This window comes from Scyliorhinus torazame, chromosome 11, assembly GCF_047496885.1.
Source record: "Scyliorhinus torazame isolate Kashiwa2021f chromosome 11, sScyTor2.1, whole genome shotgun sequence".
Taxonomy (NCBI): Eukaryota; Metazoa; Chordata; class Chondrichthyes; order Carcharhiniformes; family Scyliorhinidae; genus Scyliorhinus; species Scyliorhinus torazame.
This window is the reverse complement of record NC_092717.1, coordinates 164356014-164380605: the sequence shown is the minus strand read 5'-3', so window position 1 is coordinate 164380605 and position 24592 is coordinate 164356014. Positions and strand designations below refer to the sequence as shown.

General features: G+C 42.9%; 1 protein-coding gene across 1 annotated transcript in view; it reads right to left on the bottom strand.

Annotated features, from left to right (window-relative positions):
- Positions 1-24592, bottom strand: part of LOC140385626 (copine-3-like) — a 91972-nt gene that overhangs the window by 29720 nt on the left and 37660 nt on the right. The window contains exons 4-9 of the mRNA XM_072467959.1: positions 23584-23658; positions 16943-17014; positions 16592-16675; positions 7655-7744; positions 6634-6732; positions 3971-4057 (exon numbers count right to left, since the gene is read on the bottom strand). Coding sequence (XP_072324060.1) covers positions 3971-4057; positions 6634-6732; positions 7655-7744; positions 16592-16675; positions 16943-17014; positions 23584-23658 — 507 coding nt within the window. The remainder of the gene's footprint in view (positions 1-3970; positions 4058-6633; positions 6733-7654; positions 7745-16591; positions 16676-16942; positions 17015-23583; positions 23659-24592) is intronic.

Genomic DNA, 24592 nt, shown 5'->3' with positions numbered 1-24592 from the left:
AATGGATGGGGGATATGGAATGTGGCAAAGAGCAGGAATAACGCAACTGAAAGATCTGTTTGTGGATGGGAAGTTCGCGAGTCTGGGAGCGCTGACCGAGAAATATGGGTTGCCCCAAGGGAATGCATTCAGGTATATGCAACTGAGGGCTTTTGCGAGGCAACAGGTGAGGGAATTCCCGCAGCTCCCGACACAAGAGGTGCAGGACAGAGTGATCTCAAAGACATGGGTGGGGGATGGTAAGGTGTCAGATATATATAGGGAAATGAGGGACGAAGGGGAGACTATGGTAGATGAACTAAAAGGGAAATGGGAAGAAGAGCTGGGGGAGGAGATTGAGGAGGGGCTGTGGGCAGATGCCCTAAGCAGGGTAAACTCGTCGTCCTCGTGTGCCAGGCTAAGCCTGATTCAGTTTAAGGTTTTACACAGGGCACATATGACTGGAGCACGGCTCAGTAAATTTTTTGGGGTGGAGGATAGGTGTGCGAGGTGCTCGAGAAGCCCAGCGAATCATACCCATATGTTTTGGTCATGCCCGGCACTACAGAGGTTTTGGATGGGGGTGACAAAGGTGCTTTCAAAAGTAGTAGGAGTCCAGGTCGAACCAAGCTGGGGGTTGGCTATATTTGGGGTTGCACAAGAGCCGGGAGTGCAGGAGGCGAGAGAGGCCGATGTTTTGGCCTTTGCGTCCCTAGTAGCCCGGCGCAGGATATTGCTAATGTGGAAAGAAGCCAAGCCCCCGGGGGTGGAGACCTGGATAAATGACATGGCGGGGTTTATAAAGCTAGAGCAGATTAAGTTCGTCCTAAGGGGGTCGGCTCAAGGGTTCACCAGGCGGTGGCAACCGTTCGTCGAATACCTCGCAGAAAGATAGACGGAATGGGAAAAAGAAGGCAGCAGCAGCAGCCCAGGATCGGGGGGGGGGGGGGGGGGGGGAGGAGGAACCAGAAGGACTCTCAGGGTTGTTAATATATACTGTATAGTATGTATAGGTCGTTGCTACAGATAATTATATATTGGACTGTTAAATTATATTTTTGGAGAGTGTTACTTGTGACAAGGCAGTTGCCAATTAGGGCTAGTTTTCATTTTTGTTATTTATTATTTACTCATTTTTTGTTTATAAAATAGGTCATTGTTATTTGTGTTGTTATAATATTGTGTAAAGGATGCACAATGTACTGTATTGGTTGACCAAAAATTTTCAATAAAATATTTAATAAAAAAAAATTCCCTTAAAATGATATTGTCTGCAATTGGGCCTATTGGGTAAAGCAGCGTGTTCACCTCCCCTTCTTCTGAATTTTTATTTAAACCTTAAACGATGCTGAAGAATCTTTTCTTCCAAAGTCCTTAACTTTGTGTTTGGTCTCGGGCTTGGATTAATGTGAGTTGACTTGAAAGTGTGGAATTATGATCCATGTTCAAAAGTGTATGTTCAGCTTGAACAGTTTTCTGAATTTCAAGATGGTGTCGCCATTCATTCAGAGACAAAGAGATATCCCGCACTTGACAGCTTTGGCGGGCTCTGCACAACGGTAATGGCATTCTTTTTGAAAAAAACATAACAATGACGGCCTAGTTCAGCTGCCTGCAGGCTTTTTTAATTCAGTGCTTTATTTTTTAGACTCACTGTTGAAATGGAGCTTCTGCTTTTTTAAAAAACTGAACTGGACAGTCACGATGTTCCCGCAATATTTAATTGATTCACTCTTTTTTCAGATGAGCTCAGATACCATGTGTTCAGGCTCTGACTCGTAGTCGCTTTTAGCAAACAACACTTCTGACAATTACTTTAAAGATATTCTAGGCTTGCAGCAGCCTGAAATTTTAAAAGCTTTAACTCACCCTTGCAGATTCTGTCAACTCTGCATTCTGAAGCTGGACTTGCAAAGGAGAATCAAGTGTCTGCTGCTGCAGTAAGGAATTTTTAATCTCTGCCTTCAGCTTCCAGGCCTTTTTCTGGCGATTTTTCCACTGCAGCGCCTGCTTCTTCTGGAGCTTCTTCTTTCAGGCCAGAATGCTTCATTAAATTTTCCCTCAGTCTTCCAGCTTTTCAGTTTCTCTCTGTATTCTTGTGAGATTTGGGGTTTTTATCCCCTTGCTGCCACCATGTCGGGAGGTGTCGGTTACAGATCAGTACATCTTAAAGAAGTTGCTGTAGTCTTAGGTAGGTTAACAAGTCTTTATTAACTACTAGAACTATTCACACATGGACAGTAAATGTGCTAGCCCTGAGCTGTCCCCATGCTGAGGTCTACATACATCTCCGCTCAACACCACACTGACCCCTGGGTCTGGGTCATGTGACTTTTCATATCACTGTGTGGGCGGTACTGTACTCAGTCCCACATTAACCATATATGTGCCAGACTCTTATACTACAAAAAAAAAAGCAAATGGCAGAGATTGCTCAGCACCTCCCACGATTATCATTTCACCAACAGATCCTACCACAGATTCACCATCTCTACCACTTTACAACTTGTCCTCACACCCTTTTCTCCTAAAATTCCCAAGTTTCCAAACTGTTTGCCTGGTACTTAACAGAAAAACAAGCTCCGAGTTTCTGAAATGCTTCCACTATATTTGCAGTCAGAAAATACAAAATATTAGTTTATATAACTCAATATTTGTACTACCCAGACAGAAATTACAGACACAAAACCGCAAGGCTAGGTGGGCTTTATCATTCTGACAGCTGGAGAAAGAAAGATGAAACTTGATCGGGATGCTAGCTCCACAAATTCTTAGATTATTTCCAAAACTCCAACTCACCCCCACATCCAGTTTTAAAAATAAAACATCTGAGAAATAAGCTTTTTGTTTTACAAAGTTCCCCAAAACTGCGGTTTCGTGATGACGAGCCAGCAAGAACAGAAATACGGTGGGTGAGAGATTGGATGGCTGAAAGATTGAGACACAGATCAAGACAAATACTGGTGTTGTGCAGGTCAAAGGCCTGAAGCCAGAGGCTTCAGACAAAACATCAACAGGTCAGGAGCTGATAGCACTGGTAACAGGCGGGCAGGCCAAAACTGAATATGTGAATGCATAGCTGCAGTGGAAGTACAAAGGGTGAGAAAAGAGCCCCATCCCAAATCTGAACAAACCAACCAGAGTAGTGCAGATTAAGCAGCAGCAGTAACAGAGCCTTTAGGGGAGAATGTTTCCTCTGTTGTTGGAGCTACATCTGAAGATCTAAAGAGGGAACCAGCCAAGGCTGCATGGTGGCTTTGCAGAGTCATAGGGCAGCAACAGAAAACAATGTGGAAAAGGTGGCATTTGCATATGTTCCCTCATTGTCTTCCAGCACATCATCTTGCAGCCCTTCCCTTCCTTCCATTCCAGCATTTATTCTCCTACTTCCTTTTCTCTTTAGTTCCTGTCTTCCCCTCCTCTGGCAAACGTTTCCTCTACTCCATCTCCCCATACCCCACTTTCTTGGCAGCCCAATGTCTCCTCATATCCCCTCTGTCTCCTTCCCCAAATCCTGCAGTTAACCCTCCCACCAGGCACCGACCGACCTGCTTCAGAGTTTTACAGTGCTGAGCTGGGAGAACAGCTGAGTTTTTAAAGCATCATTCTGCATCAAAGACATTTGTCAAATAAACAGGCAGCAAACAGATTGTCAGCTTAGAATCTAAGCTGCTGACTCAATGCCACAAAATTGACAATGATGCAGCAGCAGTCCTGGCTGTCAGAAAGAGCGACTGAGGCTCAAGGAACTCGTTGGGATGAAAGGTGGAAGGTAAGCAGCAGCTGCGGCTTCAGGCGCAAAACTGAGGGTAATTGTAGTCACAGGATAGAGTGCAGGAAAGGAGAAGACAGGGAGAAAGAAAGTGGGTGACGTGATAAAGCAGAAAGAAACAGAAGAGACGAGAAGAAAATAAAATAAAAGCATCAAAATCAACCATCACTGCAGCAATCGGGATAAAACTCTTCAGTAATCTAATCAAACATTTCTTACCTGGCATAATTTAAAACTCACTATTCCTGAGTTTTTGTAACTTTTCTTTTTCTGTTTCTTCTTCGGATTAATACACTCAAACTCTGCCTGCAAGAAAAATACCATGGGCTATGTTATTGCAAATCATAAGAGAAAATCATGAGACGTGCTGATCATACAAAATTAAAGTGACCTATTAAAATCGTCCCCTAAAGTATAAAGCCAAAGACAATGTCAGTAGGTTACTGCAAAGAAAGAATTCACAGGTATAACCTCATAATACTCTGCTCGAAGTGAGAAGCAAAATACGAACTTCAAAGAGGAAGGTTGTAATATTTTGTCACACAGTTCTTCCAAAAGTTCTTTCTTCCTTTCCCTACTCCACACATATAGTAAAATAATCACCTGAATTTATATAGCACCTTTAATTTAACATCTCAAGGTGCTTCACGACAGAGTTATCAAACAAAATTTGTCACCTGTCATATAAGGATATATATATATATATATATACCAGAAAGATGATCAAAAGCTTGGACAAAGAAGCAGGTGTCACCACTGGCCTGCAGAAGACGAGAGAGAGAGAAAGAGGCAGAGATATTTGAGGAAGAGAAATTGGTAGAGCAAGTAAAAATCAGGCTTGTGCAAGATTCGAGGAGAGCAGAGATTTAAATAACTTGGATGAAGATATTGAAGGGATGGTTGCCAAATTTGCAGATGACTCAAAGATAGGTAGGAAAGCAAGTTGTGACGAGGACATTAGGAGGCTACAAAAAGATATAGATAAGTTTTAGTGAGTGGGCAAAGATCTGGTAAATGGAGTACAAAGTGGGAAAATGTGAAATTGTTCATTTTGGCAGGAAGAATAAAAAAAGGGTATATCTAAATGGTAAGAGATTACAGAGCTCTGAGGTGCAGAGAGATTTTGGTGTCCCATTGCATGAATCATAAAAGGCTCGTATACAGTTAAAGTAATTAGCAAAGTGGATATGATGTTATCATCAATAATAATAATAGCTTGTCACAAGTAGGCTTCAATGAAGTTACTGTGAAAAGCCCCTAGTCGCCACATTCCGGCGCCTGTCCAGGGAGGCCGGTACGGGAATTGAACCCGCGTTGCTGGTCTTGTTCTGCATTACAAGCCAGCTGTTTAGCCCACTGTGCTAATCCAGCTTCACTAATTATGAGGGGAATTGAACTCAAAGGTAGGGAGGTTATTCTTCAGTTGTACCGGGAACTAAGCTCGAGGAGCTGAATGGCCTACTCCTTGTTCGTATTTTAGACAGTTATAGGGTGGGAAGAGCGAGGGCATGGGAGGGTTTTGAAAACATGGATCAGAATTTTGATTCACTCAACTCCAATTTAGATTAGCTAACTGAGTTTATAAACATAGAAAATAGGAGTACCTTTTGAGCTTCCTCTGCTATTCATTATGATAATGGCTCAGTAATCTCTGTGTGTCCCCCCCCCCTCAGTCCTTTGATCCCTTTAGGCCAGCAATAGGTGAATGGGACTTGATGCGAGTTATGATACAAAAGCTTTGGGTAGGCTCAAATTTCTGGAGTGTGAAAGATGGGAGGCTGGTCAGGAGATAACTGGATTAGTCGTACCTAGAGGTAACAAAGGCGCGGATGAAGATTTCAGCAGCAAACCAGCGGAGGTGTGGGTGAGGGAGGAAGCTGGTGGGGGGGGTGGCATCAAGTGTTATCATGGAAGTAAGTGGTCTTGGCGAATGAGTAAATGAGGTCAGTAGCTCAGCTCTGGGTTAATTATGAAACCGTATAATCTGGGTCAGCCTCAGAGGTTGCCAGGGAGAGGGATGGATTCAGTTTCTAGGGGTGGCACAGTGGCACACAGCGCCAGGGACCCAGGTTCAATTCCGACCTTGGGTATCTGTGTGGAGCTTGCACTTTCTGCGTGGGTTTCCTCTGGAATCTCCGGCTTCCTCCCACAGTTCAAAGATGTGCAGGTTAGGTAAGGTTGCGGGGATAGGGAAGCAGTGTGGGCCTGGGTGGGGAGCTCTTTTGGAGACTCAGTGCAGACTCGATGGGCCGAATGGCCTCCTTCTGCACTGTAGGATTCTATGGATAAGTACAAGATATGGTTACTAATAAATCTAATAGGGGCAGGAGGAGAGATTTCTTTACTTAGAGTGGTTGGAATACGATTCTTTCAGCTACAGAAGTGGTTGAGGTAAATAAAACAATGCTTTCAAAAGGACACCAAATTGGTACATGAGAGAATAGGGATAGAAATATATTCTGAAAGATTGAAATGAGGTAGATGGAATGGAAAGAGACTTGCGTGGAGCACAGACTAGTTGGGTGAGTTGCCTGTTTTTATCATCTTTATTATTGTCACAAGTAGGCTGACATTATTTACCACTGCAATGAAGTTAAAAAGCCCCTAGTCGCCATACTCTGGCACCTATTCAGGTACACAGAGGGAGAATTCAGAATGGCCAAATTACCTAACAAGCACGTCTTTCAGGACTTGTGCGAGGAAACCGGAGCACCCAGAGGAAACCCACGCAGACACGGGGAGAACGTGCAGACTCCGCACAGACAGTGACCCAAGTGGTAATCGAACCTGGGACCCTGGCGCTGTGAAGCAACAGTGCTGACCCCTGTGCTACTGTGCGTTTTCTGCGCTGTATATTCGATGTAATTCTCTGTAAAACCTACCGGCGAGCTGTGGGATGCTGCTAGTAGTTTAGTCACATTAGTTTCAAATATACCAATTAGGTCATGTGATCCATCATTGTCGTAGTCATAGCAATCCACCTGAAAAAGATTACATTTAGCTGTTACCTGAAAAATTGCTACTTTCAAGTTTCCACACTTTAATCTACAGTATTAATATGCCTATTGTTGCTGATTGATGCCATTCATTACTATCTTCTGTTCGGGGATCCCGTAACAGTCTCCCCGAACAGGCGCCGGAATGTGGCGACTAGGGGCTTTTCACAGTAACTTCATTTGAAGCCTACTTGTGACAATAAGTGATTTTCATTTCATTTCATTCATTCTGTTGCTTGCAGTAGTACTGGTCATAAAAAATACTCAATGCAAATCTGCAACAGAAGTCTCAGCAAGTGCACTGCCAAATCATCGCTGTGATATGTCAGAAATTATCTGTTAAACAATAGCAAACTGCTCATCCCAGGGTAGGAAGACCTTAGTTAAGCAACATGGGAGCACATGACAAACAGGTAAATGCAGTAAAGTGCCTTTGGAAACGTTTGCCAAACTTCAACTCAGCCTAAATCTGACTTTCATAAAAAATAGAACTACTTACAGAACTAATGCCAATGGTTAGAGTTGAAGATGACTTTCTTTCCGAGTGGTCTTTATTTAAGAATCTTATCACTTCAATTCAGGACACCTAAATATTCCCAAACCATCCATCACATCAATTCAAAACCTGTCTGTCACTACTTACTAGTAAAAAAAAATAATAACCATGTATCTATTATATTGCTTAATTCACAATCGAATGTAATCTTTCAGTTTGGTCAGTTCTTTACAAGAATGCTGATGGCAATATTAATATTCAGGCAGACACATTTGCTGAGGCGATTTTGTACTGATCACTATAAAGTTAATCAAAGTACTATATACTTCCCAACTGTTTTTAGTAAATCGATATTCTTAAAAGGATGTGAAAAATACTTGTTCCCCTTCATAGTAGATAAACGTAAAGTACCTTGACTGGCCTCTGCAAGTCACCACTACACAGAGATCGCAAAGGGATTCTAAAGGGTCTCCAACTTGGATTCAGGTTGTTCTTTATTACCTAAAAAGGTAGGAAACACAGTAACAAAATGTTGCTTTGAATTCAAACAAAATCCCTTCTTATCTGTGTGGCAGTTCAATCAGTTGCATCCATTGATTTGGTGATGACAGATCGATAAACATCAACATTCTATCTGTTCCTGGAATACAACTAATGTAAGAATATATTTTATCTAAAATCATGGCACCACATTTGTTACTATCATAGATGTTATTTGTTGAGCATGCCAATCCCGGAGGGAAACGTGCCTTACTTAACATGTCACTTTCGTTTGCATTCTGAAAACGAGGAAGATACTACTGATCCTAGAAGCATAGAATTACAGTGACATAAAAAAGATTTATTAAAAAAAACATAAGCACACAATATTAAGGTGACACAGTTAAAACAATCACACATGAACCTCCCCAAAAGAATTAACTTGCTCAGAACACCCTAGTAAACATAAGAACATAAACATAAGAACTAGGAGTAGGAGTAGGCAATCTGGCCCCTCGAGCCTGCTCCGCCATTCAATGAGATCATGGCTGATCTTTTGTGGACTCAGCTCCACTTTCCGGCCCGGACACCATAACCCTTAATCCCTTTATGCTTCAAAAAACTATCTATCTTTATCTTAAACACATTAAATAAAGGAGCCTCTACTGCTTCACTGGGCAAGGAATTCCATAGATTCACAAACCTTTGGGTGAAGAAGTTCCTCCTAAACACAGTCCTAAATCTACTTCCCCTTATTGTGAGGCTATGCCCCCTAGTTCTGCTTTCACCCGCCAGTGGAAACAACCTGCCCACATCTATCCTATCTATTCCCTTCATAATCTTATATGTTTCTATAAGATCCCCCCTCTTCCTTCTAAATTCCACCTCTTCCTTCTAAATTCCAAAGAGTACAGTCCCAGTCTACTCAACCTCGCCTCGTAATCCAACCCCTTCAGCAATGTCCACAATACGATGTCCACAAAAGATCAGCCATGATCTCATTGAATGGTGGAGCAGGCTCGAGGGGCCAGATGGCCTACTCCTGCTCCTAGTTCTTATGTTCTTATGTTCTCTTCCGCCGCTATCCACCCCCTCTTTCCATGTACTCGTCCCCAATCATCCATCTCTGCCATGCGGCTGCTTGGACTCCATCAGCTGAATTGGATCCTGTACCGCAAGGACTTTTACACCTACCTTTATCGGGCCTTCAATTGTTCGCCAAGGATGGCATTAGCTGGAAACTAAACTACACTCCTATATACAGGAGCCGGTAAAATGTTGCAGGTATATGGAATGAAATGTGTCTGCACGTTTGCATATGGTCAGCTGAGTTGTGCCAAGCCTTGTTTTTTTTCTCAGCATGTTTGCAGTCTGTTACTTATTTACCGGGAAACAGTACTGACAGGCGTCCAGTGACATTCTGTCTGACCGTGTTCAGCAGTTAGGGCTCCTGTTTCTGAAGTGGAAGTTTTGAGTTTAATTTTCTATCCGAGGACCTGTTAGGTTTCGAACGATTGAACATGATGTTGTTAAAATTGTACAATATTGCGCTTGTTAATCTTTCCAGCGCGTGTAGGCAATTCTCCAAATGCTAACAATAGGTGTGAAGATATAAAATAATCAAATAATCCTAAGTTACACCCTTAGATATGTCAGGAATAAACGAATGACTAGGGCAAGAGTAGGGCCAGTCAAGGACCGTAGTGGGAAGTTGTACTTGGAGTCCGAGGAGATAGGAGAGGTGCTAAATGAATATTTTTCGTCAGTATTCACACAGGAAAAAGACAATGCTGTCGAGGAGAATACTGAAATTCAGGCTACTAGACTAGAAGGGCTTGAGGTTCATAAGGAGGAGGTGTTAGTAATTCTGGAAAGTGTGAAAATAGATAAGTCCCCTGGGCCGGATGGGATTTATCCTAGGATTCTCTGGGAAGCTAGGGAGGAGATTGCTGAGCCTTTGGCCTTGATCTTTAAGTCATCTTTGTCTACAGGAATAGTGCCAGAAGACTGGAGGATAGCAAATGTTGTCCCCTTGTTCAAGAAGGGGAGTAGAGACAACCCCGGTAACTATAGACCAGTGAGCCTTACTTCTGTTGTGGGCAAAATCTTGGAAAGGTTTATAAGAGATAGGATGTATAATCATCTGGAAAGGAATAATTTGATTAGAGATAGTCAACACGGTTTTGTGAAGGGTAGGTTGTGCCTCACAAACCTTGTTGAGTTCTTTGAGGTGACCAAATGGGTGGATGAGGGTAAAGCAGTTGATGTGGTGTATATGGATTTCAGTAAAGCGTTTGATAAGGTTCCCCACGATAGGCTACTGCAGAAAATACGGAGGCATGGGATTCAGGGTGATTTAGCAGTTTGGATCAGAAATTGGCTAGCTGGAAGAAGACAAAGGGTGGTGGTTGATGGGAAATGTTCAGACTGGTGTCCAGTTACTAGTGGTGTACCACAAGGATCTGTTTTGGGGCCACCGCTGTTTGTCATTTTTATAAATGACCTGGAGGACGTAGAAGGATGGGTGAGTAAATTTGCAGATGACACTAAAGTCGGTGGAGTTGTGGACAGTGCGGACGGATGTTACAAGTTACAGAGGGACATAGATTAGCTGCAGCGCTGGGCTGAGAGGTGGCAAATGGAGTTTAATGCAGAAAAGTGTGAGGTGATTCATTTTGGAAGGAATAACAGGAAGACAGAGTACTGGGCTAATGGTAAGATTCTTGGCAATGTGGATGAGCAGAGAGATCTCGGTGTCCATGTACATGGATCCCTGAAAGTTGACATCCAGGTTGAGAGGGTTGTTAAGAAGGCGTACGGTGTGTTAGCTTTTATTGGTAGAGGGATTGAGTTTTGGAGCCATGAGGTCATGTTGCAGCTGTACAAAACTCTGGTGCGGCTGCATTTGGAGTATTGCGTGCAATTCTGGTCGCCGCATTATAGGAAGGATGAGGAAGCATTGGAAAGGGTGCAGAGGAGATTTACCAGAATGTTGCCTGGTATGGAGGGAAGATCTTATGAGGAAAGGCTGAGGGACTTGAGGCTGTTTTCGTTAGAGAGAAGGTGGTTAAGAGGTGACTTAATTGAGGCATACAAGATGATCAGAGGATTGGATAGGGTGGACAGTGAGAGCCTTCTTCCTCGGATGGTGATGTCTAGCACGAGGGGACATAGCTTTAAATTGAGGGGAGATAGATATAAGACAGATGTCAGAGGTAAGTTCTTTACTCAGAGAGTAGTAAGTGTGTGGAATGCCCTGCCTGCAACAGTAGTGGACTCGCCAACACGAAGGGCATTCAAATGGTCATTGGATAGACATATGGACGATAAGGGAATAGTGTAGATGGGCTTTAGAGTGGTTTCACAGGTTGGCGCAACATCGAGGGCCGAAGGGCCTGTACTGCGCTATAATGTTCAATGTTCTATGTCCGGGTGGAGCTGTTGTTTAAGGTGAAACAGCAGCTCAATTTACAATTTTACATTTAATAATACAGAAGTTCCAGCAATGAGTGTGGCGTTTTTGAAAGTAACGGAGGAGAATTTTTTGTGAATGTGGCATTGGTTGCAAGATTCGGCCAATCTGTAAAAGTGGGTCTCTGGGGAAAAAAAGTCTGAAAAACACAGCTCTCGAGCCTTGCGATTTACAATTTGGGGGGAGGGTGTTCCATAATTCTTAGTTCAGATAAATAAATCACTTATAGCTAACTGAATCATTTATCGTACATTTTGTGTTGTTATGAATGTTGATTCCCAGTTAAGTGACAGGTTGAAAGTGTTGAATTATAATTTTCTGCTTATGAGCTTCAAACTGCCACTTGCATTGTGCCATTTAGTTCATTCCACTGATTTGGTGTTTAAGTAAGTTTTCAGATTTAAGAAGCGAAATCCCAATTTATCAGTGAGGCTACCGCAAAACATTACATATTTATTTAATTGAGAAAGGAGATTTGAGAGCCTTATGGTAGTTTCAGCTTACTAACACCATGTACCCACTTTAGTTAATAACACTATTGCTGTTACTTTTAAAAAGGTGAGTGAATTTGTGAAGGCATTTTTTCAGTTACATGACCATGAACACCTTATGCTTCAAACAGAAGTAAATGGTTGGAATTTTATGAATTGAAGCCACTGAGATGATAAATTTATTGAAATGACTGTGCTACAGATCAGTCAATTCTCAGTGTGTACATTCTGATCTTAACAAGCCAAAATTTATTAAATCTTCAATTATATATTATTTATAAATAAAGTGTCTAAAAATTAAGTCAGCTGTTTAGATCAGGATATTTTTGATTTGATTTATTGTCACATGTATCAGTATATAGTGAAAAGTGTTGTTTTTTGCATGCTATACAGACAACGCATACCATACATGGGGAAGGAAGGAGAGACTACAGAATATAATGTTACAGTCACAACTGGGATGTAGAAAAAAGATCAACTTAATACGAGGTAGGTCCATTCAGGTAGGTCCATTCAAAGGTCTGATGGCAGCAGGGAAGAAGCTGTTCTTGAGTCGGTTGGTACATGACCTCAAACTTTTGTATCTTTTTCCTGACAGAAGAAGGTGGAAGAGAGTATGTCCGGGATGCAAGGGGTCCTTAATTATGCTGGCTGCCTTTCCGAGGCAGTGGGAATTATAGATAGAGTCAATGGATGGGAGGCTGGTTTGCTTGATGGACTGGGCTACATTCACGACCATTTGTAGTTTCCTGCAGTCTTGGGCAGAGCAGGAACCATACCAAGCTGTGATACAACCAGAATGCTTTCAATGGTGCATCTGTAAAAGTTGGTGAGAGTCGTAGGTGACATGCCAAATTCCCTTAGTCTTCTGAGAAAGTAGTCACTGGTGGGCTTTCTTAACTGTAGTGTCGGCATGGGGAGACCAGGACAGGTGGTTGGTAATCTGGACACCTAAAACTTGAAGCTCTCGACCCTTTCTACTTTGTTCCCATTGATGTGGATAGGGGCATGTTCTCCTCTACGCTTCCTGAAGTCGATGACAATCTCCTTCGTTTTGTTGACATTGAGGGAGAGATTATTGTCGGCACACCAGTTCACCAGATTCTCTATCTCATTCCTGTACTCTGCCTCATCATTGTTTGAAATCCGACCCATTACGGTGGTATCATCAGTAAATTTGAGAATCGAGTTGGAGGGGAATTTAGCCACAGTCATAGGTGTAGAAGGGATATAGTAGGGGGCTGAGGACACAGCCTTGTGGGGCACCGGTATTGAGGATGATTGTGGAGGAGGTGTTGTTGCCTATCGTTACTGATTGTGGTCTGTGGATTAGGAAGTTCAGGGTCCAGTCACAGAGGGAGGAGCCGAGGCCCAGGAGATGGGTTTCGTAGGAATAATAGTGTTGAAGGCTGAGCTGTAGTCAATAAATAGGAGTCTGACATAGGTGTCTTTGTTATCTAGGTATTCCAGTGTTGAGTGCAGGGCCAGGGAGATGGCATCTGCTGTGGACCTGTTGCAGCGGTAGGCGAACTGAAATGGATCAAGGCAATCCGGGAGGCTGGAGTTGATTCGTGCCATGACTAACCTTTCGAAGCACTTCACATTGATGGATGTCAGAGCCACTGGATGACATTAAGGCATGCTGCTTGGCTTTTCTTTGGTACAGGGATGATGGATTTTGTTGTCTCGTCAGGGGAATATTCTAGAACTAATCACCAAGCAATGTAAATATTCTGGTGATATTTCTGGTTTGCACTTTCTATTTTATCAAGATATTAGGTGGAATTCTCCCATTTTGACACTAACTGTGGTTGCGAATGGCTGCAGCGGCACCTGTCCCGTTGACAGAATGCTGGGAGCCCACACCATGTTCTCTGCCTGGAACTTAATTAATTTTCATAATCAGCTGATTCACCCACCCGCCCGCAGCTGAGGGATTCGAGGGGCCCAGCGACATATTTAAATACTTGTCCAGCATGCTCTTATCACTCTCTGCAGCCCACCCGTCTTCACCAGACCATGCAGGATGTCAGCAATACAGAGGCAAAAGGTCTCAAGAAGATGTCAGTTCTTCGATTCAGCCATGCTGCCCCGAGCCCATCACCTGCGGGATGCCTGTGCTCCACTAGGACCTCTATCCTCCGCTTCTGGAGTCTTCGCCATCCCCTTCCTGTAAACTGAGTGGTATCCCTTTGTTTATGAGCTTTTCACGCAGTTTGCCAGAGTCCAGCTTCCCTCTCCTCTATCTTCTCTCTGCTTTCAGTTGTTCTTCCTCTTCATCCACCTCCTTGGACCTGTGCCTGCCATTGTGAGCCCTCTGCCTATTCCCCTCGTTGCACAGCCCCATGTCCACATTGCCCTCCTTGCCTTTTGTCAGGCTACCACCACCAGCCCACTCTCCTCGTACTCCACCCCCAGTCGAACTTTGGACATTTGATGCGGTGCTTGCCTGGGTCCCGCAACACAGTCCAGTCCAGATAGACATTGGTGTGTTGTACCAGTGAAGGGGAAGGAGACCACTGTACTCCCCAACCCCTGGTGCAGTTCTGAACTGAGATGGTGGCACAGGAGGGTTCATGGGTCCAGCAGCACGGTACAGTCACTGTAGACCAGCTGAGCATGGAGAAGGAGGGCAGAAACCGATCTGACCCGGCAGAATGTTGCACAGCTCATCAGGAGCAGCGCAGTACTATGGCAGATGTGCTTTACTGCACTCACCTCAAAGTCTCTGGAGAACGGAGGACAGCCTTGTGCATGCCACTCTTTGGAAATCAGGTTTGTTGCCAACATGATTTCACACTGGGATGGGCAGCTATTTCAATGAGATACAAATGAATGCAAATGGCGTTCAGCCAGCAGGATTACTGACCTACTATTAACCCACAATTGAGAGAATTCCAACGTGTTTTTACACCAGTAGGTTTCCACCTTTTTGGCTCTTTCCAGATCCTCCACGCTAGTCAGCTGCCAAACCAGCAGCGGGCGGGATGGGAGAATTCTGTCCACAGAATGGGTTAGATTAGGATTTCTGTGCATTTTTATTAAAATCATATACCTGCTTTTTGTAAATGGATTCATGAATGGTTCATGGTCTTAATGGGGGGGTCACCGCCAAAGGTAGGGGTTTCCGGAATCCAACTATCCAGAGCAGGAACACTACCGTATAATATCCAGCACAATCCACGGCAGCACAGTGGTTAGCACTGATGATTAGCTGCGTCAGGGACTCGGGTTCGATTTTCGCCTTGGGTCACTGTCTGTGCCGAGTCTGCACGTTCTCCCACTGTCTGCGTGGGTTTCTTCCGGGTGCTCCGGTTTCCTTCCACAAGTCCCGAAAGACATGCTGTTAGGTGAATTGGACATTTTGAATTTTCCCTCAGTGTACCCTGAGAGTGTGGCGACTAAGGGATTTTCACAGTAACTTTATTGCAGTGTTAATGTAAGCCTACTTGTGACCCTAATAAAGATTATTATATATATATATATATATATATATATATTCACTCATCTGATTTTCCCAAAAAGTGTACCAAATTAATCAAAGCAATAACACACTTATGGGGATAAATTCAGAGATACCCCACTTGTGCAGTGTTAACAGCCCACACTAAAACGGTGAGTTCCAAGGATATCTGGATTTTGGGTCTCAGGTCTCATTGGAATGCAAGTGGAGTTATGCTGGAAAGCTACACAAATTAGTTTTCCAACTTCCAGGTTAAGTGATCGAGTTGAATCGTGGGAACCTGCAGCAGAAAAAGAAGACGGTGATCAAGGTTCAGGTAGGAAGAACAACGGTCTTGGGAGTAATTTTAAGATGTTCACAGTGTTACTGTGGATCAGGCAGTAAGATCACAGGCACAGCAAGCACTATTAATGATATGGGCGGGGCGAGGGAGGGGGAGGCGAAGAAGAGAGAGGTATCAGGTGTGGTGTAACTTCAATGGTACTTAGAGGAAATAGAGATAGGCATTGGCTACCTTCAAAGTTACAGCAGGGGTTAGATCAGGAATGAGAAACCTTCGGCTTGGGGGCCATATGTGGCCAATTTGGGTTCTGAGTGCAGCCCAAGAGGCATTTTGTTGACCGTTGCCCAAGTGTAGTGTTGCCACTTTTTCTGCTGATTTCCGTCCACATAGATGTTTCCTACCGGTATGACCGAAGTGATACGCACGTAAAGCAAGGGCAAGTGAAGTGTGCTGATTGCACATAACATTGACTGGGAGAGCCATGAGCTCCCTCTGTGTCCAACCAAGCGTGAATATTTATTTTATATTTACCATTTCAAGTTGATAATTCTATTAATATATGAATGAATAAACATTTTCTACTCGCTATGAAATATTCAGCGTGTATTAAATGTATTTGATCTTATTCATAGGGGTCTTGGTTAGCAAACAAGCCTGATTTCAATCTTGCGGCACACAGGTGAAGGAAGGACACTCGTGTGGCCCACTCACTAGCCTAGGTTGCCCATCATTGGGCTAGAAGCATGCGTCGGCTTTTAATATGCAAACAAGTGGCTTACTACAAGCATAGGCTCTTGTTTCGTGGCAGGAGTCTGCTCCAACATCTTGAACCTAATTTTTTAATCCAGGTGTGATCACATAGGACCTAAAAATCAAGCACTTTACTATCCAATTCAGATCTCTATACATAGTAAAGTCGATATAGCCCCAAATGTCCAAAGGCTGCTTTCCCCTTTTTGAGGGAGAGAGCTGACTAATGGTGATTTAACTGGAAGATTGCCACACCTCGGCATAAAATCACAACATCCCAATTACTATACACTTAAAAGGATCAAAGTAACAGAGATAGCTGGATTGCATAAGGAAGAAAAGTAGACAATAGTGTATTAAAAACAAGAGCTAACATGTTACCAATAGCTCTTCAAATTGTAACCTTCACCTCTGTTCTATGCGCCATTTGCCATCTTCCATCCTCAGTCTGTTTGTAGAACTCCAAATAAGGGTCCGACTTCCCAAAGAAATCCTGATCACCATCAATGCGAGGAAATGAACAACAAATATTATCAGTCAGAAAACGTGGACAAACCATCACTGTACAGATAATACTCTAAGGCGAGGTATAAAACTCAGAAATAGAAGGCAAAACTGATAACGCTGTTAATCCGAAAGAGAAATTGATGGAAATTAAACAGTCAGTGTTCTAGGGGTTCAACTGAAAAGACGGAAGATTGACCCATGATTTGGGTTGAAGAACTAGCTGTGTATTTTAGTTTTTACACACAAAACCCACCTTTTTGTCCAGATTCCGTGCTTGTGCTTCAAAATTTACTACTCGGTTATCTTTTATCTCCTCTGCAAAAATCTTGAGCAAGAAGATAAAGAACAGAATAAAAACCAATTAAAAACAAGATGATTAAGTAACTTGCACTTCAAGTATATGAACTAGAGGCATTGGCCTTAAAATCATAGGAAAATTCGGCATCAACTATTTTTATGCTCACAGAGGGCCCACGGCAAATAGCTTGTTCCCGAATGACAAGTGCAAGGTGTCCTAGATATTGAGCATTGGACCATATTGTAATTGAGCCATCATGGCAGAACCGAACAATGAAAAATGGAACATACTGGTAAGAAATACACTGCTGTGAGCACAATAGAGGCCCTCAGATAAGTGGGTGCAAGGGACTGGTTGGGAATAGGGCAATATATTGTGGGCTAGAAGAGGCTTGGAGTGGCAGAGGTTTGGGATCTCTGGGCCTAGGGTGTACAGGGTTAGCAGTGGCCATTAGGAGGGTCCTTTAATGTGCAGTTGGAAGAAACACTGCTGCGTCTCCTGGTTCCACATTCAGTTAAGTTCTAATTACCTTTGTTGTTGGGTTTACGGCACTCATTCTACGGAGTACATCAGGGCAAACCAATTTTACAATATGGACCTCAAGTGGATTTAACCCTTTTATTTTCTTATGCAAAGGGATCAACACCTACTTCAGGCATGGGTCTGGCACACCTCAAGGGTGACATGGTGGCACAGTGGTTTGCACTGCTGCCTCACAGCACCAGGGACCCGGGCTCAGTTCCAGCCTTGAGCCATTGACTGTGTGGAGTTTGTACATTTTCCCTGTGTCTTCGTGGGTTTCCTCCGGGTGCTCCAGTTTCCTTCCACAGACCAAGGATGTGCAGGTTAGGTGGATTGGCCATTCTAAATTGCTCCTTAGTGTCCAAAAGGTTAGGTGGGGTTATTGGGTTATGGGGAGCGGGTGGGGGCGTGACCGTAGGTACGGTGCTCTTTCAGAGGGTCGGTGCAGACTCGATGGGCTGAATTCGTGATTCTATATGATTTGTCCTTATCCAAAATGGTGGGAGGTGCACATCTGGTCAGAAGTGCAGGCATGCTTCAAGCCCACTATTTTGAGGCCTTGGGTGTTCACAGTGAACCTGAAACAAGGCGCTGCATGTCTGAGTTACTAGGCCACAATGTTCCTTTCAGATTCTTCATCAATTATTTCTTCTTTCTAGTTGCTATGATCTACATCACTCAATTTAGAGTTATAGCTAATGGATACCAATCATTAAAGATTCACATTTTATGAGTTATTCTAATATATTTAAATATTTAACATGTTGTCCAAATTATCCCTGAAGGCAATCTATTCATCAACCTTTAATTTCAAAAGCAACAGGTTTTTACTGTTTGTGGAATCCACTGTTCTGAAGTCCACCCCTACCGACACAAGTGGGCAGGTTTGGAGATGATCTCAGTAGTGAAGAAGCCCTTCCTTACCACTGACTTCATCCTTTCCCTGGCCACCAACTTAGGCTGAACAATACTGTGCAAAATCATAGTGTCTTTTTTAATTGAGCTAAGCTTAAAACCACATCTTCTCCATTACCCTTTTTAATCATCCAGTCTCTCTGGCTGGCAACTAGTCATCTTCCTATTATTCTAACATGCCTTGGGATATGTGTACATTACAATGGCTATATAAATCATGCTGCGACTGTTCAGCAATATTGTTAAAATTACTTTCGTTTCTATACCAATACAGCAAATTTGTTCAGATGCCAGTGCATTCAAGCTGTCAACTTTGTTAGTGTATAAAGTTTCTGTCAATTACCCTGAAGATTCAGGGCATAAATTCAACATATTTCCCAAGATAGGGAGTACGGGGGAAAAGGTGGGGAATGGCACGAAGTCATGATGCTTGTTTGGAGAGCTGGTGCAGACACTGTGGGCCAAATGGCCTCATCCTACGCCATAAATATTCTGTGATATGGGAATTACTGGACAGGCCAGCATTTATTACCCATCCCTGGTTTATTACCCATCCCATTACCTTCTTGAGAAGCTGGTTTTGGTGTAGGTACTGCCACAGTGCTGTTAGGTGGGTAGTTCTGGAATTTTGACCCAGCGACAATGAAGGAACAGCGCTACAAGTTCAAATCGGGATGCTGTGTCACTTGGAAGGAAAATTCGGGAGGTGAGGGCACTCCCAAGCACCGAGACCATGTCCTTCTAAATTACACAGATTTCAGCTTTGAGAGGTGCTTTCAATTAAGGCTGGGCAACTTATTGCAGTGTATCTTTTAGATAGTGTATACTACAGTCATAGTACGCTCTTCACCTGACAATACGTCAGAGTTGAGCAAGTACTGCATAAATTTCATGTATTTTAGGAAAAACATTGGATTTCACTGTGAGAATACCCTCGTTTCCCATGTTATGAGAAGTAATGATCAAAACATGGAGTAGAAGATGGAAGCATGATGACGAAGGCATCATGAAAGAAGTCAGGATCTGAATTATATGCACCCACTCCAGAAGGTATTCTAAGCTTGGGGGTCATAAATTGACTTTTCACAGAGGCAATATTAGTATGTCAATTCACCTAAAGGCAACCAACTGGTCATGCCAGTTGCTGGATTCAGATTTACAGCCCAAATGAATAAGGAGATCATTGTTAGCAGATATGTGACAACACCACTGACTGTTTTCACCAGGTCCTTCCAGGCAGCTTTGGATGACCTAATTCACATCTGTCTATCTGCTGTGCATTAGTGTATTAAAGTGGCTACAAGATCTTCTATCAGGCAGGCTTCTTAAATAGACCCTTTCAAGCAAGGAACACAGCAGTTAATTTTATAGAATAGCACGAGTCCCGCGTGTACATTGTGTTACTGAAAACCTCATGAAAACCTATACAAGAGCCCCATCAACTTTATGTGCTACTAAGCATGAACATGTGGTACCTTGGAAACCACCATGATTCATTTTGGAAAATCAATTAGATCTGCATTATTGAGCCAGATCACTGCTTTGGGGTTGGTTGTTTGGAAAGGAAGGATATTCCTAGCATTCAACCCAACAGTGAAGACTCTTACAATCAGTCCAATTACAAGACAAGAACATAATCAGAAATCCTCTCACAGCTACCTTGATAGGTTCATGCCGCCTGAATGAATGTTACACAATTATGTCATTTACAAAAGGTTAATGGTACCAGTTGAGGGAGAGGACGTTGCGGACAAAGGACAGGTCATCCAGCACCTGATGATACAGTGTCAAGGAAAACAACCATCTTTTTTTGGTGATGCCTCTGTGAATATCTTCATTGTGACTAAATTAACAATTGTTGACAATAATTATCATTCTGAGCATACAGTAGATGTAAGACAGGATTCACTGATTTAATCCGCATTAGTCAGTGCTCTCAGGGTTCTTTCCCCATGGCTACTTGTTGACTCTGATCATAAGCCACTTTTTACTTTGCAAAGAAAGCAGAGAGTACTAAAGGTGTCTCCTTGCCACTCCAATTAATGTCACCTAATGGTGTGTCCATCCATATTTTGATAATAATCATTCTAAGTGTAGGATAGAAGACCATTCACCTTTCATTTGAGCTTTGCGCTGGCACAGTAAGGGTGAAAATGGCAGCAAATTATGCTCCTAATACTCTTTCAAGGTGATCACAGGCATTCATGCCTTCACTTACCCTTGGCTAACCTCATGGATGTCTTGAAGTCTTTCTTCTTCAATGCATGGCTCTGGATAGGGTGGGGGTTGCACTGAGCCATCTCCTCTATAATGACCGCTTTGTGTGACTTTGCTTGAATAGAACATAGAACAATACAGCGCAGTACAGGCCCTTCGGCCCACGATGTTGCACCGAAACAAAAGCCATCTAACCTACACTATGCCATTATCATCCATATGCTTATCCAATAAACTTTTAAATGCCCTCAATGTTGGCGAGTTCACTACTGTAGCAGGTAGGGCATTCCACGGCCTCACTACTCTTTGCGTAAAGAACCTACCTCTGACCTCTGTCCTATATCTATTACCCCTCAGTTTAAAGTTATGTCCCCTCGTGCCAGCCACTTCCATCCGCGGGAGAAGGCTCTCACTGTCCACCCTATCCAACCCCCTGATCATTTTGTATGCCTCTATTAAGTCTCCTCTTAACCTTCTTCTCTCCAACGAAAACAACCTCAAGTCCATCAGCCTTTCCTCATAAGATTTTCCCTCCATACCAGGCAACATCCTGGTAAATCTCCTCTGCACCCGCTCCAAAGCCTCCACGTCCTTCCTATAATGCGGTGACCAGAACTGTACGCAATACTCCAAATGCGGCCGTACCAGAGTTCTGTACAGCTGCAACATGACCTCCCGACTCCGGAACTCAATCCCTCTACCAATAAAGGCCAACACTCCATAGGCCTTCTTCACAACCCTATCAACCTGGGTGGCAACTTTCAGGGATCTATGTACATGGACACCTAGATCCCTCTGCTCATCCACACTTTCAAGAACGTTACCATTAGCCAAATATTCCGCATTCCTGTTATTCCTTCCAAAGTGAATCACCTCACACTTCTCTACATTAAACTCCATTTGCCACCTCTCAGCCCAGCTCTGCAGCTTATCTATATCCCTCTGTAACCTGCTACATCCTTCCACACTATCGACAACACCACCGACTTTAGTGTCATCTGCAAATTTACTCACCCACCCTTCTGCGCCTTCCTCTAGGTCATTGATAAAAATGACAAACAGCAACGGCCCCAGAACAGATCCTTGTGGTACTCCACTTGTGACTGTACTCCATTCTGAACATTTCCCATCAACCACCACCCTCTGTCTTCTTTCAGCTAGCCAATTTCTGATCCACATCTCTAAATCACCCTCAATCCCCAGCCTCCGTATTTTCTGCAATAGCCTACCGTGGGGAACCTTATCAAACGCTTTGCTGAAATCCATATACACCACATCAACTGCTCTACCCTCATCTACCTGTTCAGTCACCTTCTCAAAGAACTCAATAAGGTTTGTGAGGCATGACCTACCCTTCACAAAGCCTTGCTGACTATCCCTGATCATATTATTCCTATCTAGATGATGATAAATCTTGTCTCTTATAATCCCCTCCAAGACTTTACCCACTACAGACGTGAGGCTCACCGGTCTATAGTTGCCGGGGTTGTCTCTGCTCCCCTTTTTGAACAAAGGGACCACATTTGCTGTCCTCCAGTCCTCTGGCACTATTCCTGTAGCCAATGATGACATAAAAATCAAAGCCAAAGGTCCAGCAATCTCTTCCCTGGCCTCCCAGAGAATCCTAGGATAAATCCCATCAGGTCCCGGGGACTTATCTATTTTAAGCCTGTCCAGAATTGCCAACACCTCTTCCCTACGTACCTCAATGCCATCTATTCTATTAGCCTGGGGCTCAGCATTCTCCTCCACAACATTATCTTTTTCCTGAGTGAATACTGACGAAAAATATTCATTTAGTATCTCGCCTATCTCTTCAGACTCCACACACAATTTCCCATCCCTGTCCTTGACTGGTCCTACTCTTTCCCTAGTCATTCGCTTATTCCTGACATACCTATAGAAAGCTTTTGGGTTTTCCTTGATCCTTCCTGCCAAATGAATGTTGAGCAATTGGTTTATCCTTGCCTTTATCTTTGCCAAAAGTGCGTAAATTGAAGCACTCAGGAATCTGGAGGCTCCAATGACAATAGAAGTATCTACTATTGCATCCCCTGCTAGTTAGCTTATGTGTCCCCAAAATCTACTATTTCTGACCCCTTAAAAAACTTGCAGCTATTTAGTTGCACTGTAATATAGAAATATACATAGAAAATAGAAGCAGGAGGAGGCCAGTCAGCCCTTCGAGCCTGCTCCACCATTCATAATGAGCATGGCTGATCATCAAGTTTAATACCCTGATCCAGCCTTTCCCCCCATATTCCTTGATCCCTTTAGACCCTAGAGCTATATCGAACTCCTTCTTGAAATTTCACAACGTTTTTGACTCAACTACTTTTTGTAGTGAATTTCACAGATTCACCACCCCTTGCGTGAAGAATTTTCTCCTCACCTCAGTCCTAAAAAGGTTTACCCCTTATCCTCAAACTATAACCCTAAATTCTGGACTCCCCCACCATTGGGAACATTCTTTCTGAATCTACCCTGTTTAATCCTGTTAGAATTTGATAAGTTTCTATGAGATCCCCTCTCACTCTTCTAAACTCCAATGAACATAATCCTAACCGACTTAGACGGTAATGTCCTCTCTTCCAACTAATCAGGAGTAGGAATATTGTTAAAAATCCACCATACATATAAAATGACCCCCCCCCCCCACAGAACACGAAGAGTTCTGCAGCAATGTCATATGGACACGCTGAAATCTAAACTCCGGTCCAGTATGACAATTTGGGCAAGGTGTCAGAGGGCTCTAGCACAAGACACCTTTTAGCAGAGAAAAGTAAGAAAAATAACGGAGGGAGAAACAGTTAAGACAATGCATTTGTATGATCCACTGTGTTGTTTTCCTAATGTTGTTGACATAATATTAAAATTACTTCCTAGCTGCATTCACAAGTGTACACCTGACAATTTAAAAAAAAATTATTTCAAGTCTGTACCGTAATAGTTCCTTTTCCGGCTGGTCTTCTGTTTCGCAGCACAAGAGGTCTAGTCAGTTTTCTGCTGGAGACAATCTGTCAAAACAACTCAATTATTAGGCCCACTGTTTCCAATAGGAGCAACAACCACAGGCAAAATATACAAAACAGTGAGTAAAAATGCTGATGTTCCTTCACACTTATACCTGAACATGCAGATAGATTACTGTGAAGTATTCAATAGTATAATCTAGAGAGCAATATTCTACCTCAACTCAAGTACCACAAATTCATGTATTACATCATTGGGACCAAGGCAGAGCATATAAAAATAAATGGCATTAAACAAACACGCAACAAGAAAATAAATTATTGACAAAAGACTGAGATTATGTGCTTTTAATTTCAGAATCCATTGTAAAGTAAGAAATCATGCTAGCAATTAGAAATGGTTAGCCGGCTTTATATATCAGGCTGTTACTGCACACAATGTAGTATTCATCAAGTGTTTTGCATTAAAACTTAGTGAAATAACAAAAAATAATTTTAAAATCGATATTAAAAACCTTACTTCTACATGTACCAAGCCAGTTATTTTCAATACAGATCGCCCATATCCATATTTGCAGTGAAAACTGCGCAAGTCCTTGTGCTGTAAATTTGTTACTCCACCACTGGAAGCACTGCAGTTCTACTACAAACAGAAGCAGTGGTTCCAGTTTAACAAGTTTTACAGGCAGTTTCCATTATAATTGTAGATGTAGAAATTTATATGGAAAATATCTGAAGTTGAGATTGCTGAAGATATTACAAGGCAAACTTGGGGCCTGGTTCATTCCCCATGGTAATGCCTTGACTAATCATACATAACCTGCCTGGTTTGAATTTGAAACAAAAACTGGGCAGTTAACAGTTCTCTGCTCTGTTCTCCAATCAGACTCAATTTGCCAATCAATCAGCACTCTCTTCCATCCAGTCTAAATTATTGTTCCCTTTACTGTGGATTCATCTTGCTTAGCTGTCCTGATGA